The sequence below is a fragment of the Falco punctatus genome (assembly GCF_963210335.1).
Source record: "Falco punctatus genome assembly, chromosome: 6".
Classification (NCBI taxonomy): Eukaryota; Metazoa; Chordata; class Aves; order Falconiformes; family Falconidae; genus Falco; species Falco punctatus.
This window is the reverse complement of record NC_137585.1, coordinates 48,047,742-48,059,975: the sequence shown is the minus strand read 5'-3', so window position 1 is coordinate 48,059,975 and position 12,234 is coordinate 48,047,742. Positions and strand designations below refer to the sequence as shown.

General features: G+C 36.7%; 1 protein-coding gene across 4 annotated transcripts in view; it reads right to left on the bottom strand.

Annotated features, from left to right (window-relative positions):
• DOCK4 (dedicator of cytokinesis 4) overlaps positions 1-12,234 on the bottom strand; it is a 254,109-nt gene that overhangs the window by 157,865 nt on the left and 84,010 nt on the right. For all 4 annotated transcript variants that reach the window (XM_080394179.1, XM_080394177.1, XM_080394180.1 and 1 more), the window contains exons 2-5: positions 6,799-6,882; positions 5,761-5,801; positions 3,286-3,341; positions 1,340-1,436 (exon numbers count right to left, since the gene is read on the bottom strand). In XM_080394179.1, the coding sequence (XP_080250305.1) occupies positions 1,340-1,436; positions 3,286-3,341; positions 5,761-5,801; positions 6,799-6,882 (278 nt within the window). The remainder of the gene's footprint in view (positions 1-1,339; positions 1,437-3,285; positions 3,342-5,760; positions 5,802-6,798; positions 6,883-12,234) is intronic.

The following is a 12,234-nucleotide window of genomic DNA, read 5'->3' as shown; positions in this document are numbered from 1 at the left end:
GAGATATTGAATAGATTTCTTTTTGTGTGTTCTAAGTACACCAAAACAAAACAATTTCTACCTAAGGTGGTAGCCAGTTAGAGAAGGAAATGGTAGAATTTTTATTGGTATAATCTTTGCTTCAACTGAAGTTTTTAAGGGATGTAATTACAGAATTGGAGAGGCCCAATTTACAAAGTGAGCACAATGGAGTGATAAATGGAATTTATAGAAATAACACACACCACGGGTATTCTTTGAGAAAGAAAGAATAGTTATTTATTTATTGCCACTTTGTGTTTTGCTGCTTGCACAGCCACTACTGGAATACTATATCCAGTTCTTAGCCCAGAAATGCAGCAACAAATAGAATATGGGTTAGAAAACAGGAATGGTTAAGGCCAAAAAACATGATTTAAAGTGAAATTTGAGAAGATGGATCAACTAAGATAGTTAAACACAAAGGTAAGACTGTAAGCATCTACTAAAACAGAACAATTTCATAGAGGGGCATTCTGTAGGGAGTTGTTATAAAATTACTAGGACTGGTATGAATGCAATATGAAAATGTATACATAGGTACGAGAAGAAATGACAGAACAAGGAAAGGTTATGGCATGTAAGTGCAATTTCATTTAAACAAAAGAAAACCAAACTGACCTGAAGATATTGGGGAGAGGGAGAGAAAGACCAGAGCCACAAAATATCCAGATAAGGAAAACAAGAGAACTGTGAAACATGGGACTTCAGACTTATGAAGTGTGAGATAAGGAAGAAGTTCAAAACCAGAATCCAATTCTATAATGTGCAGTACATAAATCCAGAATCAGTTCATTACTGCCAGTCAAGAACCAGCCCCCAGCCTCCCTCAGCAACGAGGACACAAGCTCTGGCATCCCTTGAGCTGTGTGTCATATGCAAGAGATCCTGGTCAAATAACATGGATACATCTCAGCACTCTTAAGTGTGTGAATGTGAAAGGAAATAAAAATGTGTAAGAAAATGGGTATAAATTAAATCAACTGGCTGAGATATTTTCAATAACTTACTGAATTTCTATATTTCAATAAAACTCCAATAATTTGTTACACCTACTTCCAAAACTTCAACTGAGCAAAGGAATCCCTAGATGCAACAGTTACACGATGAAGCTGGACAAGACAGTCACTAAGCTGCTCAAGTTCAGCAGCAGTAGTAAGTCAACGATTGGAACAAATTAAGACATTTATTTAGTCCATAATTAGCACAGTTCAAACCAAACTGAATGCTTTTTTCTGAAATATGTACTTAAACTAGAGCATCTAAAACACTGTGTCTTGAGTTGGCATTAAATCAAAGCAATGTTATTCAGGGTACTTGCCACATAGAGTTGTTTCCACATTGTTCCCCAGTCTCTTAAAGTTGATGTCATTTCTGTAATAACAGAATCTTCTGTTGGAATAACCATTTCAAATTGTCTGTAACATGCAGAAGAACACATGATATTACATAAACATTACAAATGCCATTACAGTTACTAATATAAATACCTCCTTCCTGCCAACAGGGATGCTTATCAACCTATATAAGTGCTCTTTCAGCTCATGACACTTTTCAGTCGTATATTTTATTAATCCCCATGGAAAAGTCTTGGGTGAAAATAATGTAAACCTCACGGAAAGTCTTGGTCCTTCAGAAGTCAAGGTGAGTTTTCTACTATGAGATAAGCATGCCAAAAACTACTTTAACAGCAGAGTAATTCCTGCAGTTTCCAAAGGGATCTTGCCACTTAAGCTTAGATCCCAAACCAGCAATTGTTGCCACTCTTTTACATCTCTGTTTATAGAAATAAGACAAGAAAATGTCATTCCTTCAACTCCAAGAGGATACAAAGACTCAAAAGAAAACTAGCACAGTGTGAGTGAGTTCTCACCTATTTGACGTTGGCCAAGAAAAAGTTGGATTGGCTTGGTCAAGACTAAAAACTTTCTACCACACCACCAATTCGTACAGCATCATCACTAACACTTTGCTCTGACACACAGTGTATTTCAAAGATTTGCGTTCATGCCTGGATTACTTTTGTCACATAACAATGTGACAGCCCCTGGCTATGACGCACTGTAGGGCACTGAATATGTGGAATGGGAAAGACTAACAAAGGAAATAGGCAACAACGACTGAACTCCTGGCAAGTACTGTCACAGGGGGGCTGCTGACAAAAATCATTCCATCTTTAAGCCTTTTTTTACTATGATAGTTTACAACAACTTTATTTCACCAAACTTTCAGTATTATCTAAAACCACTTTTAAGGGAGAAAGGATCGAGCCCACAACAAACCATACGTGGCTTGAGCTCCACACCGAACAACAGTGTTTAACAGTAATGTGGAGCCATTTTCACCTGTGGGAACAAGATTTTAAATATGAATACAGTCTTCATAATTATTTTGCTCATCATGAATCATGAACCTTCTACTCAATCATGCTCCCAAAATGAAGGTCACCTATACCTGATGTTTAAGCATCCATCTATTATGGTGAGAAATATTTTTACCCAAACAGGTTTCAAACTGTTACGTATCAATATTAATTATATAAATAAATGATAAAATGTGAATGCTCCCAAATTAAGTAAAACATCGGAAAAAAAATTGTTGAACATCACTGACAGATTTTTTTAAGTGATACATCTAAAAAAACCCCCAATAGTCAGTATTTCTTTCAGTCAGAACATTTCAGTTTATTTTTAATTTTTATTTAAATTTTTATTTAAACTAATTTTAATCAATTGTTATGTTTTTTATTAACTCTTCTAAAAATGGAGAGATCAGTTGTTGTCAAAAATATTGGCTCTTCATTACCTGAAGTAGTAAAGGAAAGCACATCTCAGTTCATTTACAGTTTGAGTGAAATCTTACAAAAGTGATACACTTTTTTTTTTTTTTTTTTTTTACAATGGGCACAACTGCTGTCCTCAAAGAAAACAACTAATCTTAAACAGCCAGCTTCTGTACAGAGTAACTTCTAATTAAGGCAATACCTTTTTCAAGCCAAACTTAGCAGCAGGAAGCAACTGTTTTCTCTTTCCTCTAGACAAAACAGACAGATATTCCCAATTGTGCTGCGTGTCTTTTCACAATACATCACTCCCAATTTTATGACCATGCAGGAGTACCAGTTTAAAAAGGACAGTAATTTCAAGTTCTGGGGCAGTAAGATATTACAACATAACAAAATCATGACTTGATTTTATAACCACAAAAGATCTTTGGTACAAGCCATTGACCATGATTAAATATTTGAATCCAGAACATTTCACCTACCCTTTGTTCTTAACACACGCATTTTTCAAGTGAATGTAGTTGGATGGAAATATGCCCTGAAAAATAAAATAGTTTAGGTAAAACCAAAAAAACTCCCCTTATATATTTTCAGTGTAATTTAGAACCATTTAATATGCAAATGCTTGCTGAATTAAAAGTCCTCCAAATAATTACCAAAAACACTCACAAAAAAGCATACATTCTCACTATAGATCTAATGGAAATGAAAATGCCATGATTCAGTACAGTTTAAATCCTTGAATACTTCAGAAAATTAGAACATAAACAAGTGTAGTACATGTCGAAGATTGCTTGAGACCTCACTCCTCTTAGATGTTTTTATCAATTATTCCCACCTTGACAAAAAAATGGACCAGCTGTGGGGGGGTAACATCAACTGCATGTTAAAAATAGTATTTTCAGCTAGGGTTTTTTTTTAAAAAAAGCAAAATAAATAAAGTTAACTATTTTTATTGAACCTTGTTAAGTAAAATAAAGTCAACATAGTTTTATTTGGTGGCTACTATACCCTGCAATGCACAACAAGCTACTGTAGATGCCTACTAAAGAGCCTCAGTGGCCTGACAGGAACAGTCCTTTTTTTAAGGGCTCTCCACTGTTCTTTTGAATGGGCAGCATTGCTGCAACAGTCAAATTGCTCTTACAGGACACCAACTTTCATAAATCAGAACAATGTGCAAGATGACGCAACTCAACTTCAAGCTTCTGCCTGGGAACATAATATACTACAGCTCATTACATAATGCAATGAGGGAAAAATACATGTACGTTCTCTTTACAATAAGTACAGCTGCATATAGCTTTCCTTTGTGATGACGGTGTCCCACTTGCTTTTAACATAGACATTAGACTTCCAACAAAAATGCATCTACTATGTAGAGGCAACTGCTCTTGTAAATGCTCCTACTCCTCTATAATGTAAAGTAGTTCAGGAGAGGATCTCCCAAGGACAGTAAGATGTACAGCCTCGCACTTGTAGCGAAGTGCCAGAAATCAGGATGGCTGCATATGCATGCTTACTGCAGACCAGCTGCCACAGATAAAATTTGAGTGTCAAAGCTGGCAGAATAAAAAGGGAAGAATCTTCTTCAGAGATTTTTTATTATTTAATAAGAGCAATACCAATAACAAGTGGAGTTACAAGGTGCTCTTACTTTACTTTCGGAGAGACTCCCTTCAAAAATCCAATTCAGGAAACTGTTTACATTCACACCAGGAAAGCAGAAAATATATATCTCATTTCTTCACACATCAAGTCATGTTTAGAAAACCTGTTCATAACTTCTATCAACACATTTTACAGATCACAAAGCAAGACTGACAGCAAGCATGTGGTGAGAACTGCAGCAAAAGACACAGAAGATGCAATAACAAATCCCAACTGCTCATGTCTTAGAAATCAAATTGCATTATATCCATGAGGTCAAAGTAGTAAACATCGGATTAGACTCTGTGGCTAAATTTATTGTTCACATTGACCTTCCATATAAAGCAAAGGAAATTTATGTGAGCAGAGACTGCATACCTAGGCACAAAAGGCCAATTACTTATGACATGAGCACAAGAAACTTTTGAAATTAGCACACATGTGCCCTATTTTGCAGCTGAAGAAGGTTGGAAACAGAAAGGGGGGGGAAAAACCCCAAAGCTTACAATGGGGCTTCAAGGAGCAATAGATGATTTAAGATCTTCCTTCATTGGCTTTAATAAGACTAAAAACTTAATGTGTTGAGAAAAAACAGAAATCTTGAAATGGTTTCCCATATGGAAAAAATTATAAAATCTTTCCAGTCACAGATACAAGTCAACAGGAGAGATTAAGAAAATAGAAAGACAAATAAGATAGGTAAAGCCTATACATATTCAACATGAACAAATGTTGAAATACAAATTTCATATTTCACATCTGAATGCAGAAAAAATATCCGTGAAGTCTGGTTTAGAGCACTATCAACTACACTACTATGGAAATAAAAACTACACATCAAAGAAAAATAAAACTAACAATATATTTTACATGACAATACAGATCTTTTATTCAACTGATATTCTGCACGTGGCTTCTGTAACTAGCCGTCTCCACTGGTTGCTCCAAATTAATTTACAGCATCAAGCAAAACAGTCACAGTCTAACCAACTTTTCCAACAGTATTTACAATTTGTATTCTCAGAAGTCTTTTCCCTTCAACTTGGCTTTCTCTGAGCTCACAATCTAAAAATCAGAAATAAAAGAAAATTCACCAGAGCCTCAGATTTCTAAAGTGTCTCATCCTAATACACTGGAGCATTTCAGAGTGCAGTCCATGTCCAAATCTAATTAAAGCAAAATCAATAATATACTTAACACTAAGCTTTAGGGGTTTTAAGTATCAAACACTGACATGGAGACTACAAACTTTTGGAAAGTAAATATCCATTTTTGCCAAAAAGTGGAAAACTGTAATTGATCTTTACCTTAACATTGGGGTTTTTTAAGGCAAATCCTCTGTACCATCCTGTGAAGAAAGAACATTTTGTTTTTAAAGTATGCAAATTGTTTCCATATGTAAAACAGATTTCATATTTCCCTTTTGGACAGATAGGACAATTATATAAAACTGTCAGACTTCACACATTTAAAAGACTTCCATACAATGAAAGAAAAGTCTTTTGTTTAAACCAGCTCATATTCAGATTACTTAATTCACACAATTTAAGGAACTACTCTTTAAACCTCTATTCCCAAATGTTTCTAACATTGTAACCCAGGCACATTTTGCACTAGACACCACACCAGACAAAAGGGAAATTGTTTCATATCGACTGTCAACATTTACAAGTAATTTTGGGACTTAATGCTCTAAATCTATAAACCACATTACAATAAAAAATTCATGATATACCTGATTGAAAAGAACAGATCCTATGCCTCCTGTATCCTTACAGGTATATAATCCTGATATGAAACCAAAAAATACCTATATAATCCTAAATGATCAGAAATTCATACTGGCAGACAAGACCTTAAGCAATGTATTAAGGAGGCAGATTATGTAAAAAATGAAACTTAATTTCTCTTACACTAGTAATGGACATTTGCTAAAATCGTATTAGTATTCTCTACCTCAGAACAGAGGCAGAAGAGAATGTTTATACTGCTTTAAGATTTGAAGTTATGACTGAATTTATTTGAAAGGGTCTTGACAGCAGCCAGGCTTCCCTTGGAAATACCAAGAAAGCATAAGAATCACAATGAGAACTCCTTGCTGTCTTAACTGTTAACCTCTATGAAAGTTTACTAAACAGAGAGATTAAATACTAAGAATGAACTGAAATTTAATTATTATAGGTCTTAGAGCACACTGGAACTGTGAAAAAAATTAAGAGGTCAGAATGCGTTATATTATTGACTTCAAAAATGTGTTCATTTAAGAAAGTAAGTGAATAGTAATGGGGTTGAATCAACAATATATGAAACTTCATTATCATTGGAATTCCAAACTGTGAACTCACCATCACATTTCTCTAATATTTGAACGGTGTCTCCGATCTCCAGTGATAGGCCATGTGGGACTGTCCCTCGAAAACCAGCTATTACTGAAAAATATAAGTTTCATTTACTTACAACATTAAAATACAAATTATTATTCCTCTTAACAAAAATAGTATATTAACAGGGGAAGTTAAGTTTTAGAAGAAACAGGCTTACTGAAATTTAATAATCTGTAGAAAGATTCAGAGGTTAAGCCACTTTTATGAGCAGAAAAATTAAAATATAGGACTTGGAAAAAAAAAACACACAACCAAAACATCTACAAACCTCCTTTACATGAATAGAAAGCTTCTACTGGAGAACACTGTTAGCCAGACCATAACTACCCAGAAGGACAGAAACTGTTTTATTCCAAATGCTCACAGTAACACATATCAGACCTCAGAATTTTGCAAGCTGAAAGTGCCAGTATTTTTGTTGCCATCTATTCCACCCACATGCCAAAAAAAGGAAAACCTTATTTCACATTTGCTTAATGGATGCTATAGAACCAACACTCCATATAATCCCAAATGTGAGGAAACAGTTAGGGGGTGCAGACCAATAAAGCGTGTTGTTTACTAGAATACATTAAGTGCACACACAATCTCCCCTGCAGCCTCCCCGATGCCAGTGAAGTCCAGGTCATGAGCTCAGGCTGGGACAAGAGCTACAGAAATGGTCTTCCCTTGCTGGAGATAAAAAATATCTCGGAAGCAAAATGTCTGCCAGAGCAGTGATGTTCCCAAAAACTCACAATGGTCAAATTTTAAGACTTACGTTGTAAGTGCTGAAAAAGTAGCCAGGTGGTGGTTTTTTTTTTTTTTTCATTCAGACTCAAAATATAATACTCAAAAGCCACGCAAAATTCTTATTCCAACTAATGCTAAAAATCTATTAACATGCTAGATAGCAATTCAGCTGCTCAATCCTGTGTTTGTTGTATCTGAAACTGACTTAAAATATTGCCTAATCCAGGCCATGAGACCAAGCAATAGTGATTCTGATTCTCCATATTATAATGTTCTTTTGGAGCTTAATTTTGAAGCTGAAGAGGAAAACGGCCTTCTACCAGTATTAGCAGGGTACAATGCACAAAATTACTTAGTGGCCTACCAGTGGTCTTGCTGCTATCAAATATCCATCCACCTAGATTTGAAAACCCAAATCCCCCAGCCAAGTGAAAAACACACCAACTCAGAGGCATGAGAAGAAATCCTGACACGTAAAAGCCTAAAGGAAGCCCCATGGGTGCAGATAAGCGTATGAAGTAACTACTTTTCCACCAAAGGACTGGCAAGATCTTGTCACAACAACCCATTTTGGTGGCTCTCGTCTGCTGTCAGAGGTCTCTCCTGCAACAGGCAGAGACTATGCTCAAACACCATATAACCCGGCATCCACCGCCTGTGCTTGTCAATTGTGTGTCAAAAGGCAGCAGGAGAGATTAGCTGCAATGTAGCACCACCACAAAACCCCAAAATTCATTTGTGAATCTTTGCCAGAAAGTTCCAGATTTATTTAAGAGTAAACCACCAGGATATGGTTTACACTATAGGATGGAATGTATAAAAATGTACAAAAAGTACATTTTTGCCTAAACTTTCTTCGGAATCCAAAGGCTTCAAAGCTCAGTGAATTCAATGATCCCTTCAATCATCATTGTGCATAACCCATGATCTTTATTTATCCCTACTAAAAAAGCCTGTGACATTATATGCCTGGTTAGTCCCCAAGAGTTTGATCTAACATGACAAGTATTTGTAGCATTAAGTTTTGGTTTGGTTTTCTTTGTTGTTGTTGTTTTTTTAATCCAAGGCAAAAGTTTTGAATAAATCTCTATTCATTTTGGAGCTCCTCCTACTCTCAAGGGTAGAACTAGAATACGCCAAGATAAGCATTATGAAATAAAAACAGCTACTTTGATTCCCCTATCATGATCAAGTACATCATTTTTAAAGAAGGTTAGTTGCACGACAGTATTTTTACATCAAAAAAGTTTGTCCAAGAGTTGAAAAATGTGATTTAATTGATTTTTATACAAAGACCTAAAAATTAAATCAGCTTATTAACTATGAACAGATTAAAATGAAACCAAAACTCCCTCAATACAACGTGTATCTAATTTCCTCTGAGGCACTGGATTGACAGGAGTCATTCCAGTCACCTTTCTAGCTTGCAAGAACCAAAACCAATTTATGAAGCCTGCCAAAATAGCACCTGCAGCCACTGAAATAAAGTTAAGGTATTAACAGAGGCAGCATGCAAAACCAAACCAAACCCTTGCGTATTATTACAGTTGTGAGATGTCTTACTTTTAAACTCCATGAGATACAAAGAATGACAGTAATTTTCTCCTTAAGAGCCAACATATCTCGCCACATAGTTATGATCTGACTTTGCCATGACATTCAGTTTGTGTTATGCAGTTACTGAATCTGTTAAAGATTTCTTTTTGGTCTTTTTTTTCCAAAGGAAGTTTTAAAAAAACACTTTTAGGGCAAAAGGAGATTGAAATCTGGCACAGCGTAGAAAATAGCTAGAATTTGTTTTAGGGCATGTATGGAAGAAAAAAAGTTATACCTTGAAATATCTTCTAGGATGATGGCCTAGAGAGCATATCAGAAAAAGAAAGAAAGAAATGAGGGCATCACCTGAGCCACCAAGCCAGCACATCTACCCCATCGACTCATAGACGTCTGGCTGGATTCCTGTGGAGGTCTTGCAGTGAGGTCAGGCTGAAAACAGGCAGCTCATTGTCTTTAGCAATGCCACTCAAAACAAAAGAAGGTACATCGCAGAGCAGCAGAGAATTTAATGCAAAGCACAGGAATCCACAAACTTATCACACAAATGTTTGCTTGCCTGACTTTCTAATAAACAAGTCACATTACAGAATTGGGACTGAGAGAGAAGGTGGCTACTCATGTCTTTTTAGTTTATCTGTGGTGTATTTACAGAAGTAGACTACACGGAGGATAACGAAGAAGTCGTGGAAGAGGTAGTTACGGTTCCACCAGAGAAGAACCCAGGGTTCAGCAGTTTAGCCATGACACAGGGTTCCTAACCAAGTCATCTGTGGTGATGCATTTCACATCCTTCTCTGGGCCACCCTACAGTCTTATGAATCCCCATTAGGCCTTAGTGCTTGTGTAATGAGCTGGGTGTTGAAGCGCCCCTTGACCATACCAGCAACTCTTGCATGGCTAAGATGGGGAACTGCACTGTTTGTACCAGGAACTCCTGTTGCCTGGCCAAGGTAGGGAACGGGAGTGGGGGACAATCAGTTATTCCTTGACAGCCCTGCAGATTCCTGACCTGAATTATAATCTGAGTGGAACAGTACCATTATTATTGGAATTCTGAAAAATAAATTACTCAGGTTATGGCCAGGATGGAAATTTACCGATGACTAAAGCCAATCATCTCACAACCTTATAAAGAACAGTCCTAAGTGAGACCCTTTGAGCTCTCCTGCACTGCAGCAGACTGTGACAGCACCTCCTTCTGAGCAGGATGCCGCTCAGAGCTTGCAAACTCCCAAGTTTGTGAAGTTAGGAAGACCACTGCTGAAAGATGATGATGGGGCATGGGCTTATACACCTGCTCCTCAAGGCTCAACCCTTCACCTGTTGAGAAATGCAAATACATTTGATGTGAGTACTTCACTGAACTCAAGGGGAGCTTTTAACAGGTATACCTTTGTACATCTCTCTCCCTCCATCTATTCCTTTGGTTCTGTGTGCGTGTGTATGTGCATTGGTTTATATGCCTCATAGCAAGTATAGTATAAGTGTTACCATTTTGGATCCATAGTTAAGTCACTGTTGTAATTCAAGTAAACCCTACTGATTTTATGATTTATTAGTCTATGATTAAGTGCTGATAAAATCTTGTAATCAACTTTAAACTGTGAATAAACCTTAGATATCCTTTAGGTTTAAATCCATTCTCCAAGTCTGAGACTAAGATTGGACCTAGACACACCTAAACTCCATGAGTTTAGAAAGCAAGTGGGTCTGTTCTGAACCTCATGACTTAACAGGAGGATTTCTTTTATCCTTTATATTCCTCCATTAGGCATAAACTGTTGTCCAAGCCTGAGACCAAGATTAGATCTAGCTGCATCTAAGCTCCATCAGGAGTTTAGAAAGCAAAGGGGTTCACTCAACAGGAGGGTCTCCCTTACCCCTTCTGCATCTTTGATCTCTGTGCAAATCATTCTAGCTTGATTCTAACTTGATTTTCTTTCGTATGTTTCACCCATGTAATAAGTAATAGATTGAACCTTGCCATCAAACTTTGTGAAGTCACACTCCCACAAATGCACATTAAAACTGTTTTGCTAGTACTCTTTATGGTGATTCTTCAAGCAACCTAAACCACTCATTCGCAACACTGTGATACAAATTTCATGCACTAAATCTCTTGCCCTTTCCTCCAATGACCGCATTGTTCTGCAACACTTTGCAGATGCTCCCTAATTCTTTCTCCAAGTAGTAGTAAATACGTAATCCATCACTGTGAGGCGACCATGACTTAAGGAGTTCTCAACCTACCTTGAGAGCACTACATAGTTATCATACTCATAGAACTGGGCTTTTTATATACACAGCATTCACAGAGCCATGCACAAATACGCACCATTTTCATTCTCATAATAACAGTAGCTGGTGCAATTATCACTTTCTTCTCAATTCCATTGCAACTGGATAGCAGAGGCCTTAATAAGACGACAGACAGAAGAAAAGAAATCCACTCTGAATATAGCTCAGCTACCAATTATTGCAGTCTGTGCAGATGCGCTGTCCGCATGCATGCCCCCAGGAAGCTAAGTATTAAAAGCACTTACATCTAGATACATTTTTTTTGTCATTGTAGTACTTGAAGGTCATAAATGTCCTGTTTGTGTTTGAAGCACAGGTGTAGTGACTGATGCCCGCTTCAGTCACCTCTCAACAACAGGACAAATGTGGAACTCCACAATAAAAGTTTGTAGGCGGACATTATCTCAAAACTCTTTTACAAACTGAGTTCAAATACAACAGCCAGCTCACATTAAGTATTTTCTTGCTCCCAAAGGGTACTCAGAGGGTAAGAAAGCAAGACAACAACACAGGACACAAAAGTTTAATCCATACAGAAGGTGAAGTTATAGAAGACATGCAATACTAAAGCAGCTTTGGGTATAATGCCAAGCTTAGAATTTTTAGAGTATCACAGGTGCAGTGAAACCCAAGTTATTAAAGAACCCATTTCCTTGAGAACTATGGAGAAATAATCAGAAAGAGAAGAACCTTTATGACATAACCAGTTAAGTTACCTGATTAACTTGTAAAATCAATCAAATACTGTAATATTTTCTTAATATTCTTCCTCTACCTTTCAATATAACAGAATCAGTTCAATCTGTCAAC